The sequence below is a fragment of the Eulemur rufifrons genome, chromosome 6, assembly GCF_041146395.1.
Source record: "Eulemur rufifrons isolate Redbay chromosome 6, OSU_ERuf_1, whole genome shotgun sequence".
Classification (NCBI taxonomy): domain Eukaryota; kingdom Metazoa; phylum Chordata; class Mammalia; order Primates; family Lemuridae; genus Eulemur; species Eulemur rufifrons.
The window spans coordinates 22,475,831-22,499,502 of NC_090988.1; the positions used below are offsets into that span (position 1 = coordinate 22,475,831).

At 38.1% G+C, this 23,672-nt stretch overlaps 1 protein-coding gene and 1 pseudogene across 1 annotated transcript; both read left to right on the forward strand.

Annotated features, from left to right (window-relative positions):
• The first annotated feature begins 796 nt into the window (after positions 1-796).
• On the forward strand, positions 797-23,463 carry IL18 (interleukin 18). The gene is made up of 6 exons (XM_069470469.1): positions 797-853; positions 12,812-12,898; positions 13,697-13,708; positions 17,757-17,891; positions 19,439-19,572; positions 23,236-23,463. The coding sequence occupies exons 2-6, from the start codon at positions 12,820-12,822 to the stop codon at positions 23,461-23,463; spliced, it is 588 nt and encodes a 195-aa protein (XP_069326570.1). The 5' UTR covers positions 797-853; positions 12,812-12,819.
• Positions 8,371-9,318, forward strand: LOC138383825 (cobalamin trafficking protein CblD pseudogene; annotated as a pseudogene).
• Positions 23,464-23,672: the final 209 nt, after the last annotated feature.

A 23,672-nucleotide genomic window follows, 5' to 3' on the forward strand; every position in this document is an offset into this window, starting at 1 on the left:
GGTTGTATCTGATACAGCAGAGAAAGAAGTTTTATTAAAATGGACTACCCCTGTTCCACTGAAAAGTAAATCTTTGCTTCAAGAACATGAAGGCAAGGAAAAAAAGAAAAAAAGTAAATCTTAATGGCCTCTATCAACTATCTGTGATACCACGTTGAGCTTGAGAAGGAGGGGAAGTCTTGAAGGAGGTCATAAAGTAAAAGAAAATATTTTGCAAAATGCCCTTTTTTTAAAAAGTTACATTTTAGAAACAGGTTAGTTGTTATAATAACATTGTAGGAATTACTCCAGTAGGACTAATTATTCAGCATTTTAAGATAAGAAAAAGTTTTGTGCTGAGGTGTAAGCAGAAGGTCTGAAAACAGAGAGACTGATTGAGAAAAGAAGATGCTTCTAGTAGACTAAGCAAGTGCTTTCTTAAAGTGCTTGTATGTCCTTCAGAAAGAGCTACAGGTTTTGGAAGGACCAGAACCCCAACTTTTACAGAAGAAAAGATTTCATTAAAATAATCATTTTTACATTAAAAAAACACTCATATCCTCTTCCACTTTATTTCAAGTTCTATTGCCCTAGGAAAGAGCCCACGTTTAAAGGCGGGTCCAGGGCGTGCCAGCAGCAGTCTCCTCCCCTCTGCCTTCTTCCTCGTTCCCTCTCGAGCAGTCAGCTCTCTCCTCCTCTGACTACTGGATGCCCACGAGCAGCAAAGAGTTGTGCTCCGATTCCCTTTGAGCTCCTGGCTGCTTAGTCTGGCTCCTGAAGGGGCTAACACAGGCTACAGTCTACACAGCTTCCAGAGGAAAGGGACCCCAAACCTTCCAGATCACTTCCTCTTGCAGGAAACTATTTGGCACAGGTAAGAAATATCATTCCTCTTTATTTGGAAACACGGGCATGGCAATTAGAGGTAAATAAGCTAGAAAAGTGACTAAGAAGAAGTCCTCTGACATTATTATTATGGACAGTCAGTAACAACATAAGGAACATAAGCAAAGTCAGAGCAGAAACTTTTTCTTTCTTTTGTCAAATATGAGGAGAGTATCACTTTAGAGCAGAGGGTCTCAAATTTTTTGGTCTCATGACCCCAATGTGCTCTTACAAGTTACTGAGGGCCCTGAAGAGTTTTTGTTTCTCTAGCTTATGCACTATGTTACTGAAATTTACTGTATTAGAAATTAGAACTGAAAAAAATTTTAAATGGTTACCTAGTAATTTATTTTAAAATAACAATAAGCACATCACGTGTTAGCATAAATAATACTTTTTTCTTTTTTTTTTAGACCTCAGGACAATGGTTCTACATAAATAACACTTTTAATTACAGAGAACTATGTATTTCAGAAAAAAATCTAGTGTAAAGAATGATACTGTTTTTCATTTTTACTAGTCTTTTAAATATCTGGCTTATCAGAAGACAAATGAGCTGGCTTCTCATCTGCTTTGCATTTAGTCTAAAGCAATATCATACATTATGTAGCCTCTGGCAAACTCTGTTGTACACTCATGAAAGAATGAGAGTGAAAAAGACAAAGTACATCTTAGAATTAGTAAAAAATGGCTTTCACTTTGTGAACCCACTGTGAATCGCTGCTTTGGAGTGATAAATAAGCTTCTCTTTGGAGGGAATCTCAACTCTGAGTCATTCATATTAATAATCTTGTAGAATCTGCAACAACTCCCCTAGGCTGGGCTACAATTAAATGTTATGACAGTCCCCAGAGTTGTATTTCACAATAAGGAAAGAGAGGAATAAACATCTCTACTTTGAAGTTGAATGACAAAAACTAGGACACTCTTAAATTTCTCTTCTTTAGCCTTTATTCAGCTATTTTAAGTTTCTGTTTCATCTTCCTTCAAAATACCTTTTATATCTGCAATGTTTTCCTATTGCCTAGGAGATTAAATTTACTCTCCTACATGATTTCCACAGCCCTCTGTAATCTAACCCCACCTTACCGTGTGTGCACTGCAAGACAGCAGGACTGTTCCACTACTGTCCAAAGGTGGCTCCATTCAGTCTACCCTCACCACAACATGCTTTTATCACATACATGCTCTTCCATGCCCTTCTCCATCTACCAATGCTTAACCATGCCCTTCTTCATCTGTTCAAATTTTAAGCATTCTTTGAGATTAAATTCAATTCTCCTTTTCAGACAAGACCATTCCAACTACATTAGTTCCATTTTGGCTTTTTGCATTGTGTATTTAGCAGTTGATTACTTATACCTTTTATAATTAACTATCTAATTTTTTAAATTTTCTTCTACCCTCACCTTTTCCACACCCCCAACAGACACACATTCATAATAAGATGGACAAAATTTTCAAGGACAAAATGATTTGTATAACTGAAAAGTTAGGTTTTTATTTTGTTGCTGTCAAGATGACTACCTACCTGATCTTAGGAAATTTGTTATGTTACATGCTGCCTCATTTCATCCAATACCTATTCCACAGAATTGGAATTCCACAGTAATGATAAACATAATCAGAGTTGCTTTTCAAGTTCAAGGCATTTTTTACTTTTAATCTAATGGTATGTTTTTAAATTCTTAGTGGTTTAATGATGCTGGTTGTATAATAAATATTTAGTAAATATGTGTTGCTTTAGAATTATGAAGAAGTGGTTACTAGGGCATTTTCCACATATAAATGGTTCTCTACTTGCTGCTTGAACTACAGTCTAGAATTGCAGAATGCTGGAGCTGGATCAGCCCTTAAAGACTGACCCTCCAACTTCCCTGTTGTCCAAATGAGGAAACTGAGACCTTCCGAATTAAGTGACTTTCCCCAGACAAAATTAGAACTCATGTGGCTTAATTTCCAATATGAAATTCTACCATCCACTAGCCTCTGGCTAGTTTTCAAAGGCTGTATAACCACAACTTTATTTGTTTCAAAGAACTTATTGCCACTGCATATTCCTGGGAGGATCTTTCTGAGGTAGTTTATAACTCTTTTAAAAAAAAGTCTGTAATCTCAGAATCTTAGTTGAAATATTCAAGGCATTTTTATCCAATGGGAACTATAATTTTCATAGATTAAAGAAAACAAAGGAACATGGATGAGAAAGGAAAAGAGGAAAATTGAGGGGAGAAGGGATGGGGAAGAGAACACAGCACTTACAGGTATATTGAGATGTAGCAAAAAGAGTGGTAAGAAGATAAACAAATGAAGAATTAAAAATAAACACACAAAATAAAAAGAAACTACTAGGGAAAAGAAGGAAAAGATATTAGAGAAATTATTCTGTTTTTAAAAATCTGTTTTCAGGCTTCCCTCATTTTCTTTCTATTTGTCATTGGCTTTCAGATGGAGGGAAAGTTTAGGATAGAAAAAAAATTCTGTAAGTCCCTTGCCACACCGTTGTCATGGCAACAAGGTTTATCCTAGCAAACATTTATTCATTGAACATTTCTTGAGTTCCTACTGTGGAGTAAGCTCTTTACAGGTATTGAAGATTCAGAAAAAAAGGACAGCTCATTGTCTTAAATAAACTCAGATTGAAGCTGGACAGACCTATAATCAAAGTAATCTTAAATCAGGGTAGTAGGAGCTATTTCAGCAGTGTAAATAGGTGGTGAGGGGAAGGGGGACTCTGAGGAGAGAATGGTTAGCTACGAATGGAGGAGTCAGGGAAGTTTTCCTAGAGGAGATATTAAAGCTAGGACTTACAGGATGGAGGATGAAGAAGGGTTTGGCAGGCAAAAAAGCAGGGAACGTTCTGGCCCTGCAAAGGGAATAACTCTGGCAACAGTATGGACTAGGGGAGAGTCTGGAAGCAAGAAAACCAAGTAGAGGATTATTAAAATAGAAAATGCCGGCGCAGTGGCTCATGCCTATAATCCTAGTACTCAGAAGGCCGAGGTGGGAGGACTGCTTGAGGTCAGGAGTTTGAGACCAGCCTGAGCAAAAGCCAGACCCCGTCTCTACTAAAAATAGAAAAAACTGGCTGGGCATGGGCCTATAGTTCCAGCTACTCAGGAGGCTGAGGCAGGAGGATCGCTTGAGCCCACGAGTTTGAGGTTGCTGTGAGCTAGGCACAGTACTCTAGCTGGGGTGCCAGAGGGAAACTCTGTCTCAAAAATAAATAAATAAATATATAAAATAAAATAGAAAATGCCAGAAGTGATGAGGGCCTGATTTACAACAATGCTGATGTTTTAAAGGAGATGGAGGGCCGGGCACGGTGTCTCATGCCTATAATCCTAGCATTTTGGGAGGCCGAGGCGGGTGGATCGCTCGAGGTCAGGAGTTCGAGACCAGCCTGAGCAAGAGCGAGACCCCATCTCGACTAAAAATAGAAAGAAATTATCTGGCCGACTAAAAATATATATAGAAAAAATTAGCCGGGCATGGTGGCGCATGCCTGTAGTCCCAGCTACTTGGGAGGCTCAGGCAGAAGGATCGCTTAAGCCCAGGAGTTTAAGGTTGCTGTGAGCTAGGCTGAGGCCACGGCACTCACTCCTCTAGCCCGGGCAACAGAGCGAGACTCTGTCTCAAAAAAATAAATAAATAAATAAATAAAGGAGATGGAAAGGCGATACCAAATTCTGGAGACATTTCTGAGTTAGAATCTACTCACAGGTTTCAGGTTTGAACAGGTTACTTGAACATGTTGTGGAAAGTAATTCATTAGATATTTTACAGTTAGAACTGTGTATCTCGAACTAAATTAAAAATAGCACATTATATATATATGCCCCAATAACTACTACCCTCACTCTACTTTATAGCCACACTTCCTAAAATAATCGTTTGTAACCATTGTCCTTAATTTTTCCCCCTCCCATTCTGTACTAGAAATTTCTCAACCTGCCTTCTGCTACCTCCACTTTACCGAAACCGTTCTATTGTTACCAAAACTTCCTACTTACCAAATTCGATGAACAAGTTTAAGCTTGCATCTAAATTATGGGCTCTGCAGCTTCTGAATTCAAGCAGCCCCTTTAGAAACTACTTTCTCCCTTGGCTTCTCAGATTTACAAAACTGAAATACCAATTTTCCACTCAAGCTGTTTTTTCCTTCTCTTTTTTCTTAATTAATAGAGTAACCACTCAACAAATTGCCCAAGCCAGAAACTTTGAAGTCATCCTCATTTCCTCCTTCCGTTTTACCCACAACCAATCAGCTGAAAAAAATCTGCTGTTTAATATCTCTTGAATTCACTACCTTAGTTTATAGCCTCATCAACTTTTTTTTTTTTTTTTTTTGAGACAGAGTCTCGCTCTGTTGCCTGGACTAGAGTGAGTGTTGTGGCATCAGCCTAGCTCACAGCAACCTCAAACTCCTGGGTTTAAGGAATCCTACTGCCTCAGCCTCCCGAGTAGCTGGGACTACAGGCATGCGCCACCATGCCCGACTAATTTTTTCTATATATATTTTTAGTTGGCCAGATAATTTCTTTCTATTTTTAGTAGAGACGGGGGTCTCACTCTTGCTCAGGCTGGTCTCGAACTCCTGACCTCGAGCGATCCACCCACCTCGGCCTCCCAGAGTGCTAGGATTACAGGCGTGAGCCACCGCGCCTGGCCCTCATCAACTCTTAACTGTCAAAATTGCTTTTGAGGTTATTTTCTGGCCTCTGTCCAATCATGCCCAGTTGAATCCATTTTCTACACTGCTGCCAGAGTGAGCTTTTTAAGACACAAGTTTGACCATATTTTTCTCCTACTTAAAATAAGTCACTATTTTTTCTGGAAGAAAGTTCAAACTCTTTAGCCTGCTTAAACAAGGCCTTTATAATCTGAATCTCCTTTCTAAGCTTTTGCCAAACAAACTACATTGCAAGTTGCATTTTATGTGAATTGAATTAGGCAAAAATCAAATCAATGTAACATAAAAATAATAGTCTTACTTGGTATACGCAAAATGGAAATAATGTGAATTCTTTCAGATAGTTTACCTAGAAGGACATAATTTCAAAGCTGGTAGGCCAAATGGGTTTTAAAATGTTAACACTATTGCCACACACAAGTGTCTCTTTTACCTGGTAGAATTATCTGCTTCCATGTTAGCATTATGTAAGCTAGGCTATTCTTTAAGTACCTCAGAAGTTCTTGAGACATACAGGTTATTATTATTGCTATTTTTCCAACATAATAATTTTAAATATTTTATATCTGATTGAACAATGTTATCAAAGTGCTAAGGAGTATTGTTACTGCTTGTGCTAAAAATCATCTCCAGGTATATAAGTTGGAATAAAAGTTAGATGCAAGAAAATAACATTAAAAAGACAAAAGTATCACCATGATAGGCTGTGTGGAGAGAGCATTCTGCAAAATATTAGTAATAATGCTGATAAAGTTGGAAAAAAGAAAGCAAGAATCACACTTCCGTTGTAGATTTATGCACTCCAAGAGTATCTCCTCCCATACTTTTACATTATATTCCCAAGGAAAAGTTAATCTTGAGCTTTCTGAGATTCAGAAATGTATTTTTTATGTAAAATGTGACTACTTTTGCATTATGTATGGTAAAAATGATGGGGCCTCAAACAACCCATGTTCTCTCAGCCTCCCTGTTTTCTGGCCTTTGTTCACATTGTTCTCTCTTGGTGGAAGCTCTTTCCCTGGCCTTGAAAATGCTTGCTTCTCTTTCAAGACACCATAGTCATCACATATTCTGATAACCTCCAACACCACCAGAAAGAAAGGATTTTTTGTAAATCCAGCTCTTACAGCCTTCATTATACAATTTCGTAACTGTTTATATATTTGTCTCTCCCACAAGACTGTGAGTCACCGGAGGTTAGGAGCTAAGTCTCATTCATATGAGTTTCGTCAGCTTCTAGCCCCATTCCTGATGCACAGTAAATGCTCAGTAATTAATTGGTGAATGAGTTCAAATGTTGTGTAATACTATTATTTTTTAAGGTAACTGTGTCCTATAGATCTATGTACTAATTGACTGAATAAATACAGTAGTAAACACTAATAATTTGATCCAATTCTTCCCCCATACTGCTTGGTACATTTCAGGTGAATTACTTTCATAAATATGTGTGCATTTCATAGTATTAAAGTTTGCAGATATAGCAAAGAATTGGAATATATACACACAGGAATACTATTCAGCCATAAAAAGAATTAAATCATGTTTTTTGCCACAACATGGAGGAAACTGGAGGCCATTATCTTAAGTGAAACAACTCAGACACAGAAAGACAAATACTATGTGTTCTCACTTACATGTGGGAGCTAGACAATACATACACATGGACACAGAATGATAGACAATGGAGACTCAGAAGGGTGGGAAGGTGGGAGGATAATGAAAAATTACTTAATGGGTGCAGTGTACGTTATTTGGGTGATGGATACACTAAAAGCCCTGACTTGACCACTGTGCAATCTATCTGTGTAACAAAATTACACTTGTACCCCATAAATTTATACAAATAAATAAATAAATAAAGTTTGTAGAGAAGACCATGCTAGCAATTATTTCACCAACAGAAAGCTAGATAAAACATAGAATTCCTCTCAGGTTAACAAATGTCTGCCTTTTCAATTAATGCAGTGTTGAACAAATGCATTCTGACACTGATAACAGGGTTGTGTTAAACCAGCAGTCTCCAACCTTTTGGGCACCAGAGACCAGTTTCGTAGAGTACAATTTTTTCATGGATGGGTGAACGGGGGATGGTTTCAGGATGATTCAAGCGCATTACATTTATTGTGCAGTCAAACCTCTCTGCTAATGATAATCTGTATTTGCAGCCTCTCCCCAGCACTAGCATCACCGCCTCAGCTCCACCTCAGGTCATCAGGCATTAGAGTCTCATGAGGAGCCTGCAACCTAGATCCCTCACATGCACATTTACACTAGTAGGGTTCACGCTTCTGTGAGAATTAGTGCCACTGCTGATCTGACAGGAAGCGTAGGTGATGTGGTGGTACAAGCAATGGGGAGCAGCTGTAAATAAAGATGAAGTTGCACTTGCTCATGTGCTGCTCACCTCCTGCTGTGTGGCCCGGTTCCTGACAGGCCACAGAATGGTGCCAGTGAGGGGCCTGGGGGTTGGGAACTGCAGTGTTAAATGATGAAGCCATAAAGGTGAATAAGGAAAATACCCTCATAAAGCTCACAATCTAGTCATTATAGTGCTGATTTTTAACATTAAAGTTGGTTTGGGTTTTGGTAAAAAAAAAAAAAAAAAAATTGTTTAGACTTATCTCAGCAACCTTTTTATCCTCTGCTATTATTATTTTCCCCTTAGAGTCTTCCTTATCCTCTCCTTTAAAAAATTAGATGATAATTCTTAGTTGTAGGACTGCAGGAAAGTCAGGTTCTGGGACAGCTGGCGGCAGTTGTTGTGACTGGATTAACTTTACAAAAGGAAAGCTATTTTGCGACAGTCCTCTCTGATAGAAATGGCCAATGTGCTTTGTAACGGAACCAGACTGGTTTTCTATCTTCCAGGGTTTTGCTCTTTAGTTAAAGCGGTGGTCAATCCCAAAGCCTTTTCAACTACAAGATCCTCAGGTTCTGATGAGTCTCATGTGGCCACTGTATCTCCAGAAATATGCTCTTGAACAGTGTGGCCTGATGAAACTATGAGACCATTTGGACCTCAGGATCAGAGATTCCAGCTTCCTGGGAACATAGGCTTTGATTGTCACCTCAATGGGACTGCTTCACAGAAGAAAAGCCTGATTCATAAAACTTTGCCTGATGTTCTAGCAGAACCTTTATCAAGTGAAAGACATTAGTTTGTTATGGCACAATATATGAATGAATTTCAGGGGAGTGATGCACCTGTTGAACAAGACATTAACAGTGTAGAAACTTACTTTGAAAGTGCCAGAGTAGAGTGTCCAATCCAAACACGTCCAGAATTGCTGCGAAGAGATTTCAAATCACTATTTCCAGAAGTAGCTAATAGCAAACTAATGATTCTGCTTGTAACACAGAAAACTAAGAATGATATGATTGTTTGGAGTGAAGAGGTAGAAATTGAAAGAGAAATGCTCTTAGAAAAGTTCATCAGTGGTGTCAAGGAAATTTGCTATGCTCTTCAAGTTGAAGGATATTGGGCTGACTTTATTGACCCATCATCTGGTTAACATTTTTTGAACTATACACAAACAACACTCTTTTTGAACTAGGTGAACACTACTGACATCTAGGATTCTCTGTCAATGATCTTAGATGCTGTAAAGTGATTCATTGTAGTCTCTGGGGTACCCATGTGTTTGTAGGAAGCATTTTCACTAATGCAATACTGGACAGCCATATTATGAAGAAATTAAGTGGAAACTAGCAGTAATGTCAATTTATTTGCTGTATTATTTGTGTTACATTTGGGTTGATCTATAAACACTGTCAAAGCCTTTAATTTTTAAAAGATACTTGTTTCTAAGTATTTATTTCAACATTTATGAATTTACAACATTCTCAAACCTCAGTTTTGTTTTTCTCCAACCATAAATCTCACTTTGGTTATGATAAAAAAAATTCTAAATTGTGCATTTAAATACTTATTTAAATTTATTTTAAATAAATTTGTATTCTATTTAAATTTATTATTTTACCTAAATAAAATAAACTGAATAACTGTTCACATTTGGATGTGTATAAGGAACTAAACCGATATAAAAGTGTTAAATAGCCACCAACTAACAAGTATTTTGGGATAGCTTAATTTGGATTAAGTTTTTTTCAACTGAGTTTTAATTTCCTGCTTATTCTACCATACATGCTTGGCCTCAGATTATGCTAGAAGAAAATTTGAGTCAGTTCTCTACCTGTTAGCACACATTTATAAATACTTTCCTATATACCATTGACAACTGTGACCCAACCACCTTCCTTAGAGCCCCAACCGTAACTGCCCTCAGAGACCCAAGGCACTGCTGAAGGTAGGGCTTCCTAATTTTTTTTTTTTTTTTTTTATCTTTTGGTTACATTTTATGTCTTTGCCTCACCCAAGTGAGGTTTAGAGGCATGCCCTTCCCCTCTACAATGGTCACCGCGTTCATCAGTTGTGAGTTTACCGCCACCAACCCCCTAATCCCTGGAGAATATTACTACCGTGTGAGCACCATAGTGTTGATCAGTTAGTGCCAATTTGACAGCAAGTACATGTGGAGGCTATTCCTCCGATCTTGTGATACCTCACTGCGGATAATGGGCTCAAGCTCAATCCAGGAAAATATAAGAGGTGCTACATCACTGTTGTTTCTTATAATTGAGTAATATTCCATTGTATACATATACCACATTTTAATAATCCACTCATGAATTGACGGGCACTTGGGTTGTTTCCACATCTTTGCAATTGTGAATTGTGCTGCCATAAACATTTGGGTGCAGATGTCTTTATTATAGAATGTCTTTTGCTCTTTTGGGTAGATGCCTAATAGTCCTATTGCTGGATGGAACGGTATTTCTATTTTTAGCTCTTTGCGGTATCTCCAAATTCTTTAAATCAACAAGAAAAAATCAAACAACCCCATCAATAAATGGGCAAAGGAAATGAACAGAAACTTTCAAAAGAAGACAAAATAATGGCCATATATAAAAATGCTCAACATCTCTAATCATTAGAGAAATGCAAATCAAAACCACACTGAGATATCACCTAACTCCAATGAGATTGGCCTCTATCAAAAAGTCCCAAAACAACAAATGCTGGCGAGGATGTGGAGAGACGGGAACACTCTTACATTGCTGGTGGGACTACAAATTGGTGCAACCTCTGTGGAAAAGAATTTGGAGATACCTCAAAGAGCTAAAAATAGAAATACCATTTGACCTAAATCATTTTTGTGGCATGGGCCTCCATGGGCAATCTGGTGGAGACTGTGGGCCCTTTCTCAGAATAATGTTTTTACATACATAAAATTAAATACTTAGCCTCATAAAGGAAACCCATTATATTAAAATCATTATCAAAAAAATTTTAACAAATTTTGATATAGTATATATGTGCTTTTTTATTAACACATTAAATAACAGGATCTACTGGTAGAACCAATGACTTCTGTAATTTCAGAATAATAATGAGCTTAACCCATATTTTAAGATCTCTGCAACAATTGTAACACAATAGGAAATATGTATTTCTGTTAGTGACAGAATTGCAGGTACTATTAATAATACTGTGGTTTGTTTCCTACAGCTAATAATGGAAGGAATGCTAAATTTCAGTTAGAAGTTGATGACAATAAGGCCAGGTATGGGTGGCTTATGCCTATAATCCCAGCGCTTTGTGAGGCCAAGGTGGGAGGATTGCTTGAGGCCAGGAATTCCAGACCTGCCTGGGAAACATAATGAGACCGCATCTCTACAAAAATTTTAAAAATTAGCCAAGTATGGTGGCATGCACCTGTAGTCCCAGCTACTTGGGAGGCTGATGTAGGAGGATCATTTGAGCCCAAGAGTTTGAGGCTGCAGTGAGCTTTGATTGGGTTACTGCACTCCAGCATAGGCAACAAAGTAAGACCCTGTCTCTAAAAAAAAAAGTTAGTGAAAATAAATATGTAATTTTTTTCCTATCTGAGTCCACAGATTTCTCACATTTAGAACTCCCTCTCTATGACAAAATTCTGGAAGAATACACACCATATTGAAGTGAAGAGGGGTGGAACAGAGGAGAAGAGCAAAGAGAAGAATTTTAAATTTTTTCAAATCCTATGATTACTTGCTTTTTTACAGCAAGATCGTATTTATGTGTTACTTATGTTAAAAATGGAGCATAATCCAGACTCTAGATCAAAAGCTGCTGCTGCTTAGGGAGAAGAAAGGCCATCAAATGCCTGAGCCCTTCAGCCTTCTCCCACCCTGCCTCCACCCCCAGATGGAAACACCATTTTTTTGTTAGTTGATAGTTTTATTTATGTTAAATTCTAAGACAAAAGACAACAAAGACTTATGACAAAACTTCTCTCATTTGTCAATGACTTCAACAACTTCTATTCTGAATTAAATAATGGTTTTGAACACTGGAAGAATATTTCCTCATTTTTTTGTGTTCTTGGTGTAATGACCACAGAAACAGCACATTTTTAAGTTTAATCTGCAATATTAACGTTTTCTCCATCACTTTCTTGAGTCTAGAGAATCAATAAAATGAGAAAGCAAGCCCTGATTTATACCATTTGTCAATTTTCATGATGTAAATACTCCTACTGTGGCCAATTTCAAGCTGCCACAGTGACATTATTGTAAACTAGGTCAGGAAGAAACACCCAATAAGACACCATTGTGTAATGCTTATTCCATCTAGTTACAATAATAGATATAAACAACCTCAAGAGCAGAGATAATGGTGAAGTATAGTTAGACAAATAGGAAATGGTGAGGGAAACATCATTTTTATCATCATGTCACCTTTAGCACGCTGACAGTGAAGTTACAAACCTTCAGCCACTCACCCACAGGAGCCCATTGGTTGTAAGACAAGGATGGAACCAGTACCTAGTTAAAGGACAGGATAAGATGTATTTCCAGCACCTCAGATGCAGCTATATTGATATTGGTAATATATTTGTATTTCTTTAAGGAATACTAAAATAATAGTTCAGTTCAATAATGGGCCACTTATCTACCCTTTATAATATTGTTTAATGAGAAAATGCTTTCTAGACTCCAAATATCTGATCGTTTGTAAGAGGACATTTAAACATGGGTATTCACACGTTGAAACTCCTGGCATTTATTAACTGTCCAATTGTTCATCAGCATACTTGGAGATAAAATGAACTTCTGAAGTCAGAGGTAGTACAAGGTAGCAGTAAAAGGTTCCTTTATATAAAACATACACTCATTGCCTCTTAACAGATGGCTCTTTGCTTTCCTTAGGAATAAAGATGGCTGCTGAAATAGAAGATTCCAACTGCATCAATTTTGTGGGAATGAAGTTTATTAACAATACACTTTACTTTATACGTAAGTCTAAAGCCAAAGAACAAATACCAGGTTCAGATAAATGTATTCAACTAGAAAAGATGTGAGGTGAACTATTAAGTGACTCTTTTTTGGCACCAAATTCCATGTGTAATGTTAATGACTCTTCTTTTAAAAAAAAAAGAATTGGACCTCTAGAAATTAACCATAACATGTCCAAGGTCCGAGCACCTTGTCCCACCACATGTCTTGGCACTTTAATTAGCAGTATCCCACTCTCAAGGTGGCCGCAAGTGCACATCATGAAAATCCCACAAAACTGGGGACATTCAGGAAATACAATTTCCCAAAGCAAATTGGCAAATGATGTAAGAGATTCTCTAAATCTAAAGTTCTGTGAGTGAGTCATACCGTTTTATGTAAATATGTTTGACAAGTAGAAGTTGATTCCTATGATTAATCTTCCAGAACAATTTGGCTTCGTTTCAAAGAGTCATAAAAAGTCCTTAGGTGACTTTTCATTTGAGCAATAAATTTAAGAGTAAATCCATCACTTCATAAAATTTCTTTTTAGTTACATATTGAAATTTATAAATCCTGGGTTTAAGTTTTATATCTAACTTACCTGAGAACACACTAAATCTAATGGAGCTTCATTTTATGGGCCTTTGGAATGATTATATAATATTCTGATGAAAGCCAATAAAGACCATCACCAGTAAAATGGAGGTTAAGGAATGGGGATTAGCAGAAAAGAGTAATGAAAGGGTATGGTGAGAGGAAATTCTGAGTTGAAATATAGAATTTAATGTGTTTTATTTCTCTTTTTTTCCCCCTTAGCTGAAAACGATGGTAAAGTATAAATGTATTTCTCTTTCTTTGCAAAATAAGTAGCTCCTTGAGACACATCATTGTCAGCTAGGAGAAACTGTCCACCTGGTTCCAGTCTGTTTGGGAAGCCAATCTGCCCTGACAGGGATGTGGACTCAACAGCACAGCCTTGGACTGAAGATGACCAGAAGAGATCCAAAAAAAGAATCTCTAGCAAAAAAATGCTTCTCTACACCTTAGGAAATTCTCTAGCTCTTAGAATCTACAAAATAGACCCTGCCTGTTACATAGGTCCTAAGATTAGCAGGGATTCTCTGGAGGGCATAGGAGAAGGGGACTGAAGCATGAAAATTGTCCAAAATCAACAATATCTTCCTTCTTTAACCTCCTCTCTAAGAAATGTTTTGGAAAGAAGCCTGGGAGGCTCCCAGGAGCCAGAGAATTCTTGAAGGAGAGGAAATGAGGATAGATGGGACAAGCAGACCACATTCAAAGGCCAAGGTTTGAAAGAAAGTGTGAAATTTATGAAGAATTAAGAATAATTCAGAACGGGAATAGAGCGGGAGTGGGAGAATGATAAGAGAAGCCTCAGTGATAAATATGGCACAGCTCAAGATGTTCTCTTATTCCAAGAAATAAATCTGGACCCTAACTTGGGGGTAATAGGGATTCATTAGGCATAATATGTATTAACTAGGGTACAGATTAGTTTGTTATAACAAAGACAGTCAAAAATACAGTAGCTGAATAAGATAGAAAATTTTTCTCTCAAATAGTCTAAGTAGGCAGTTCAGGAATATGGCTGGATGCAGCCTGATGAAGTTGGGATCTCAGGTTTCTTCAGTCTTGATACTCCTAGTTGTTGATCTCATTCACATAGTTGAAAATTATTATACTTCCTGGGTCCATATCTGAGTTATCAAGAAAGGGTCAAGATAAGAGGAAGGAAGATAGGCCCATTCCTTTTAAAGGCTTTACCTGGAAGTTGTACACATGAATGCTCCTCGCATTCCATCGACTAGAATTTAGTCACATGGCACATCAAGTACAACGAAATCTAGAAAATATAATCTTTATTCTGGGTGGCCATGTATGTACCTCTTTAAAGTTCAGAGAAACATGGTCACATTTTTAAAATATCCTTCTGGCTTCGGTATAAAGAATTGATGGTGCGGGGTGGTGGGAGGAGGACAAAAAAAAGAGAGATGCTAGTTAAGAAGCTACCGTTTTAGTCCCTGTAAGAAATAATGGTGACATGAATTAAGGTAGGCACAGTAGAGTGCTGATGAGGAGTTTTGAATGGATTTTAGAAATACTTGAAAGAATCAATAGGACATGATTTGGGGTTGGATTTGGAAGGGGATGCATAGGAAAGCAGAAAAGATGATGCCTAAGTTTTCACTTAGGCAATTTATATCATTCAGTGAAATAGAAAACACAGGAGAAAGAGCAGGTTTTTGGGTGTGTAAGAAGAGGAAGATGATGAATTTAGTTTTGGATCTTGAGATGTCTGTGGGACATCCTAGTGGAGATGTCCAATAACTCTCTGACACATGGTTCTGAGCTCAGGACAAAAATCTGGGCTAGAGATAGGGATGTAGAAGGCTTATTCATAGAAATAGCAGTGAGAGGAAATATGTAGAGTGAGAGAATAAAAGCCGAGTACTAAAGTCTGAGGAATATCTACCTTTAAAGGATGCAGTAGAAAGAGAGACTAATAAAGAACAGAGAGCAGAATAACCAAAAGGGAAGAAGATAAACCAAGAGAATTCTACAGACTCCTAGGAAGCATTTCAAGATAGAGGTGATAGGCACTGTGTTGAATTTTGCAGCCTTGAAAATCAAGGGCCAGAAATCATGTTAGACTTAGCAGCAGGATGTTTGGTGATCTCAGTGAAAGCAGTTTGATGAAGAAATGGAGGCAGAGGCAGACTGCAATGAGTAGAAGAGTCAATAGAAAGTGAGGAAATGTACAGACCATTCTTTCCAGACAGTTGGCAATTCAGAGGAAGAGAGAAACGAGGTCGTAGCTGCAGAGTGAGATGGGGTTGATGGAGGAGTTTTAAATCTCAAAATGAAGAGCTTCATGCTTTACTGATTATAAAAATAATTTATTTATTAAAACTAATTCAGGCAATGAAGAAATAACACCAAGAAAAATAAAAACATGAAAATCATAATGATAGCTATCATTTTGATGGACTATGTGTATACTTCTTTCAGTATATATATATATATTTATACACAAATGCTTATATTTTTATTAAAAGGGATTGTATTATACCTAAGCTTCTTTCTCTGTTTAGTGATATACATGGACATCTTTCCATGGCAATAAATAATTGCAGTTATATTAAATTTATAATATTCCATAGTAAGCACTTGTCAAAATTTATGTAATCAATCCCCAATTGATAGACATGTTGTTTTCAGTTTGTTGTGATTATTAACAGTGTTTCCATAAGCATTCTTTTTTTTTTTTTTTTTTTTGAGACAGAGTCTCACTCTCTTGCCAAGGCTAGAGTGCTGTGGCATCAGCCTAGCTCACAGCAACCTCACACTCCTGTGCTCAAGTGATCCTCCTGCTTCAGCCTCCCAGGTAGCTGGGACTACAGGCACAAGCCACCATGCTCGGCTAATTTTTTCTATTTTTAGTTGTTTGGCTAATTTCTTTGTATTCTTAGTAGAGATGGGGTCTTGCTCTTGCTCAGGCTGGTCTCAAACTCCCGAGCTCAAGCAATCCTCCCGCCTCGGCCTCCCAGAGTGCTAGGATTACAGGCGTGAGCCACCACGCCCGGCCTCCATAAGCATTCTTGTACAAAAATGTTTATACATTTGTCTGATTGTCTCCTTAGGATAAAATCCAGGAAGTAGAATTGCTGTATTGATATATGAGAGGGGATGATTGGTAAATCGAGATCCCAGTAAAGGGTACATGCAGAGCTCAAATGGGATCTGCCTGTGATACCAGAAGGAGCACCTTCTCCACATTTTCCCTTGGGACAGGAGAGATAGAGGGTGGTGTCAGAGTTAAATTTATAAGTGAAGTAGCAAGAAATCATTTGCTGAAAGTGAAAGCAGAGGTAATATAAAAGTACTGAAGAGAGTAAAGAATATTTGAAATTACAGCTATGAGGCCGGGCACGGTGGCTCACACCTGTAATCCTAGCACTCTGGGAGGCCGAGGTGGGAGGATTGCTCAAGGTCAGGAGTTCGAGACCAGCCTGAGCAAGAGCGAGACCCTGTCTCTACTAAAAAGAGAAAGAAATTATATGGACAGGTAAATATATATATATATATATATATAGAAAAATTAGCCAGGCATGGTGGCGCATGCCTGTAGTCCCAGCTACTCGGGAGGCTGAGGCAGAAGGATTGCTTAAGCCCAGGAGTTTGAGGTTGCTGTGAGCTAGGCTGATGCCACGGCACTCTAGCCCACACAACAGAACGAGACTCTGTCTAAAAAAAAAAAAAAAAGGAAATTACAGCTATGAATTATAGAAAAGAGTGCTGAACTGGAAAACAAAAGCAGTATCGATAATTGATGTGTTTGTAATGGCACCAATTTGAATATTTATGTAATTGTTCACAAGCAACACTCAGCAGCCAGGCTTGGAGTTTTGTAGCAGAAAGACAAATGAATTAGGGATTTAAGATACAGGCAAAAAGGTAGATAAAGTGATGAACCATGAGGTCCAGCTGCATAGGGAAGGAAGGGAAGCCAGGAAGAGGTTGGACAGGGAGGAAATATAGCAGTTTGGAGACTGGAGGACATAGTAAAATCTAAGAACACGTATAGTTGGAGCAAAAGCATAAGAAAACTAAAAGGATACGAGACTAGTCAGAAAGTAGGATATTTGAAGTTAACAATGAAGAAGGTAGTGTGGTTCTGAATGGTAAGGAGAAACTGAGTGTGCCCTTGGAATTGGGTTAAAAAACAATAGGAAACTTTATTGTAGCTGCTTCTGGAATGGAAGATTGTAATAAATAGTTTTTGAAACGGAAATATATAGTCTATCTGTTTTCAGATTAAGAAAAAAATTTTAATGAAATTTAATGTATATTGTAGAAAACCTGGAATCAGATTACTTTGGCAGGCTTGAACCTAAATTCTCAATCATAAGAAATTTGAACAACCAAGTTCTCGTCATTGACTGGAGAAAGACGCCTATATTTGAGGATATGACTGATTCGGACTGTGCAGGTATTTTTTTTATTTGCAAATATAGAAGTGACTAGCTGTTCCTTCCCATTCCATTTTACTGCCTACATTTTTCTATGCTTAGATCCAGTCCTTAGATGAAAAGTCACAGGAATAATAATAATTTCACTTACAAGAAACTTTATAGGGCACCCATATTTTTTAGTTGGGGTGAAAAATTGGATACAGTAAAGATATTGCTAGGAGTCATGTCATTCTGAGCCTATATTTGGATCACCAATTCCTGCACTGTAGTTGCATCAACTGCATAAACTCTCTATAGTTGGATCATTAATTCCTGCTGATTATAGCTGAAAATGCTAATAGGATTTTCAAAACTCAAAATTAAAAATAAATACACACACATTTCAAATGAGTCTGTCTTCCCCCAGAAACTCAGAGTGCTTTCAAAAACGATTGAATTGCTGGTGTGGTGACGTGTACCTGTAATTCCAGCCACTCCGGAGGCTGAAGCAAGAGGATTGCTTGATGCCAGGAATTCAAGGCTGTATAGTGCACTATGATCGTGCCTGTAAATAGCCACTGCACTCCAGGCTGGAAACACAATGCAACTCCATCTCTAAAATTATTAAATTAAAAAAAAACTAAAAAAAAGAAAATGATTAAGTTTACTGTGCCTTCTACTATATGAATTCCAAATATCAGAGTTTTAGGCTGAGTTGAAGCAGTAAATGTGCATTATTTTTTTATTTATTTATTTATTTTGGAGACAGAGTCTCCCTCTTTTGCCCTGGCTAGAGTGCTGTGGTGTCAGCCTAGCTCACAGCAACCTCACACTCCTGGGCTTAAGCAATCCTTCTGCCTCAGCCTCCCGAGTAGCTGGGACTACAGGCATGTGCCACCATGCCCGGCTAATTTTTTCTATATATATTTTTAGTTTTCCAGATAATTTCTTCCTATTTTTAGTAGAGACGGGGTCTCGCTCTTACTCAGGCTGGTCTCGAACCCCTGAACTCAAACAATCCACCCCCCTCAGCCTCCCAAGTTCTAGGATTACAGGTGTGAGCCACCGCACCCGGCCTGTGCATTCTTTTTTTGTTGTTTTTGTTTTTTGTTTTGTTTTGTTTTTGAGACAGAGTCTCACTCTGTCAACCTGGGCTAGAGTGCTGAGGTGTCAGCCTAGCTCACAGCAACCTCAGACTCCTGACCTCAAGTGATCCTCCTGCCTCGGCCTCCCAGAGTGCTAGCATTACAGGTGTGAGCCACTGCACCCGGCCATGCATGTGCATTCTTGTAATGTACTGAATTTTTACCTTAACAAACATATTTTTAATATTCTATTTAGCATTTAAAAGTTAAAAACAATCTTTTAGAATCCAGAATATCTTTAAAACACTCAAAAAGTTGCTGCATGTGTGTTGCAATGAACGTCTGACCAGCTGTGTGTAATCTCCTGCTGACTGGCTCAATCTCAGAGTGCAGGATTGGTAATGGGTCTATTAAGGACTATTCTTTGGCTAAATTTCCACAAATACTGCTTTGCAAAATTTTTTCTAACTACTATTCTCATTTATTAATGTTTATTTCAGATAATGCACCCCAGACCAGATTTATAATAAATATATATAAAGATAGCTGTGCTAGAGGTATGGCTGTAAGCATCTCTGTGAAGTATCACAACATTGCAACTCTCTCCTGCGAGAACAAAATTATTTCCTTTAAGGTAAGACTGAGCCTTACTTTGTTCTTAGTCATGTGAATGGCAAAATTAGAAAACTCAATTATCTTCAGTCCAACCTTTTGTCTAGAACAGGAAGAGCAAGAAGCAGAGAACCATTAAAATGAATAGTTACTGAAAATTATCAAACTCTTTACTTATTGTGATAACATTAGGGTTTTTCTGAGCCTGTCATAGGGAGGAAGGGACACAACGCTGTCTCGTAACCTGGGTCTTCTGAATAATCAATCCACATATAAATAATAACAGAATACATATATGAATTATATATTTAAGAATAACATGTGACTTTACAGAATGAATTCCACTGCATAGAATGAAGCCAATTATCCTGTAAATCTACTTTTTGTAAATTATGATGATAGCATTTTAATCCCTAATTGTTTTATTCCTGCTCCTTAGCCTAAGTCTTGGACACAACCTTCAGCTTCCATTTGACGTATGTTATTTTTAATGTTAATCTAATTGAATAAAATTAACAAGATCAACTGTAAAAGTAATACTATAATTATCTCAAAGCTAGGTTTAAATTATTTCTGGCCACTACTTTATCTCTGGCCACTATTCTCCATTGTTATTCTCTATTATTTTTTTCTATTTTATACATTATTACTAGATAAACTACCATTAACTGTAGCTACAGACTGACCTAGAAAACTTTCCATCCAATAAGAGCAGCCAAGGGCTGCTTACAAATTGACAATGCTTCAGAGGAGAATCTCCTGTCATGAAGACTCTTTCTCAGTGGGGATTGGCCGATAAAGAACTGTTGTCAGGATCACCCAGTCCTCACTGAAAGAAAGTTAGGATATGACTTTAGTGGAGGTGCCAAGGGGCGACCTGGAAGGGATAAAAAAAAGCCACTCTAGAATATAATTGGGATAAGTACTGTGTGCATGCAAGAGATACAGCCTCCAGACAAATCCCCCAGCCATCTCCTTTGAGCTAGAGTGCCAGCCCTTCAGGTTGAATTTGGAGTCCCCATTCTAGACCCGATTAGCAGGCAGCTTAGTTATCATAGAGCCCTGGGATAGGGGGGCAGGGTGGAAAGGATTAAGCATGTTATTACTGAGCAACAGAATTGCAAGGAGAGGAGATGGCCAAACCAACCTACGGGGGGTAGAGGAAAACTCAGCTGCAGGGGCAGGTTCAGAAACTGCTGTAAGCCCCACCTACAAGTGGATTCTTGTTAGGAGAGACAGGTGAGACTGTTAAGAAGATGGAAAACTGCTTGGCACTTAGTAGGAATTGAGGCAAATCCATATTTGGGGGAGCCTGAAGTTTATACAATTTTAGTGGCCATTTTAAAGAAAAAGAATATAAAATTACCAAAGGCATAAACTTGACAACTTATTTAGAAGAAAAAAAAAAAAGGGAGACCCTAGAAGAGACCTGGGTAAATGAGGGGCTCTGATGTTTAAGCTTCATTAGCTGCATAGCAAATCTGCTTCTGGAAGGAACTCAGTAAATATTAGTTGGAAGGAATGAGGAAGGGGAGGGGTAGGCTAGGACTGGTTTGAGCTGTTGATCTTTAATCCCTTCCCCCGCCCCCACTAATAAAGATCTTAGCAGGGGTTATAAATGTAGATAGGTTCTACTTATTTATTTATATATGTATTTATTTATTTAGAGATGGAGTCTTGCTCTGTTACCCAGGCTGGAGCATAATGGCATGATTATAGTATGCAGCCTCAAACCCCTGAGCTCGAGCAATCCTCCCACCTCAGTGTCCCAGGTAGCTCAGATTATAGGTGCATGCCACCACACCTGGCTATAAATGTAGACTAGGGTCTAGATAATAAGACACCACTGGCTGCCATTATGTGCTCACCTTTTTGTGTTGATTACCAGCTATAAAGTCCTATAAAGTTCTTTGGGCAAGAACATTTATTAAACACCAAGAGGAATTTGCTTCACGAGGCTACCGTCAGTGCCTGTTTCTTATATATACATCCAGGATTGGCCAGGGTTTTCTCAGACTTTGTAGTGCATTTGGGAGAGGGGTGAAAGAACAGATGTTAGGTCAAGCTTAACTTTCCCTGGGTTCAGATTCAGCTCTTCCTGATGTTTAAAAAAAAAAAAAATCCTTTGGCCTTTGGAGCACTCAGGTAGGCCTTGCCATGTTGGGAGTTCTCCAGGGCCATCAGAATTGTTGCCACATCCACTTGCTGTGTACCTTCTCCATAAGTGCCATAAGTGGTCAACATCAAAACTAAGGAAAACTACTGCCTCAGGATTTTCTTGCCTCTATTCTAGAATGTGACATTAAACTGTGATTAAAGACATCATCTCTTCTACCTATCCATGCTCCCACCTTCAACTATAATTTTCCATGTTAGGTTTGAACTAACAGGTTCATCTTCCTCTGTAATGTTACTAGAGCTTTTGAAGTTTTAGCTAAGGATTATTTTTCACACATTAGACTTCAGCTTAGTCCCACATTGAGACCCACAGCTTAGGGTCTTTCCCTAAATTGTGGAATATTTAGACAGCTGCAGAAGCAGATACCAATGGGGGAACTAGTTTATTCTAGTTATTATTTAAGGACCTACACCTGTTGACAAAGGACAAAGGTGAAGAGTTATGACTGCTAATTCCATAATTGATTGAGAAGTTGGAGGTTCCTCTCAGAGTCTTTCAGGCTTCTTAGGAGGATAATGAAATGCTATTTTAGTTCTGGAGGTTTCTCTGTCAGCCCTTAGGATCATGGGAATCTTTGCTATCATGGGGCCAAAATTAAGTCCAAAATGTCTACTGGCTCCAGGATTAACATGGAAGAACTTTGGGTGGTCCCCACATTTTCTGGCCCATCCTGAAAAGTAGACATGATGCAATAACAGAAAACATGCAGGCAGTACTAGCAGTTGGATGACCAGCAGAATGATGGTTTTAAGTAATCTAACCATTCTTTATAAGACTCTACCCTGTGGCTGAAAGGTACAGGAATCAGCATTTGGCCTTCCAGGACAGGGCCCAGCCAACTAGACTACATTGAGGACACAAATTCAAGAGTCCTATGGAACTGGAGTGCTTGGCAGGGAGAAAGAGTCAAGGGCTGCTGACTGAGCCAATACATCAGGGCTGTGCAGAAACCCAGGCCCTAGCCATAGAACAAGTACTGGGTCTATTTACAGTAAGTTTCAGTTCCAGGCTCCTCTGAAAGAAAGAGCTGAGAATCCTGGCACTTTCTGAGCGTCTCTCACAATTGGCTCAGAAATTAGAGCTAGCCTAGGTTTATAGGAGGAGGTCATCAATGTCTTTGGCTGTGAATAGGTGTAGAAGACAAGAATTGACATTAGCCCAAAAAGTTGTGGGTTTTGCTAGAACTCTACTTCATGTTGAACAGATGTGGACTCCACTCAATGGGAGAGAAGAGAAGGAAACTTTATGGTGGATAGAGGAAGACTAGAGGCCTGAAACTGAATGTGCATTTCCTGATGGGAAGAGTCAGAGTAAACAGGGACAATAGGAGATTAGGAATTATAAGGAGGAGAAGAGATCAGTATTGCCATGTTCAGATTTTTTTCCCTCAACTCTTGGGGGAAAAAACTGCTTTCATTCTGTTTAGTAATAACTTCAAAATAAACTGCATATATACAAATTGTTCATGTCCTAAAATAATTAGGTGATGTTGTTTTTTCTCTATAGGAAATCAGTCCTCCTGATAGTATCAGTGATACAAAAAGTGACATCATATTCTTTCAGAGAAGTGTTCCAGGACATGATGATAAGATGCAATTTGAGTCTTCATCATATGAAGGATACTTTCTAGCCTGTGAAAGAGAAAGAGACCTTTTCAAACTCATTTTGAAAAAAAAGGATGAATATGGGGATACATCTATAATGTTCACTGTTGAAAACAGCAACAGATATTAAAATTTCAATGTGAAATTTCTGGTTTTTGTGTTTCAGAAAGGCTGTAAGAGTTTATGAGCCTATAATTGTAGTGGTGAACTAAAAGAAATAATGGTCTCAAAAAACACCATTAAGAAATGAATAAGCTTTCTTAAAATTAAATTCACTTTCTCTTATCCAAGTGAATTCAATATTTATACATGTTGTAAAAAATGCATAGTGTGAAAACA

Bases quoted from the DNA above. Each gene is read 5' to 3' on its own strand.
- IL18 (XM_069470469.1), top strand. From the start codon at position 12,820: ATGGCTGCTGAAATAGAAGATTCCAACTGCATCAATTTTGTGGGAATG. The intron at 17,892-19,438 runs GTATTTTTTTTA...TGTTTATTTCAG, and splicing joins GACTGATTCGGACTGTGCAG to ATAATGCACCCCAGACCAGA. The intron at 19,573-23,235 runs GTAAGACTGAGC...TTTTCTCTATAG, and splicing joins ACAAAATTATTTCCTTTAAG to GAAATCAGTCCTCCTGATAG.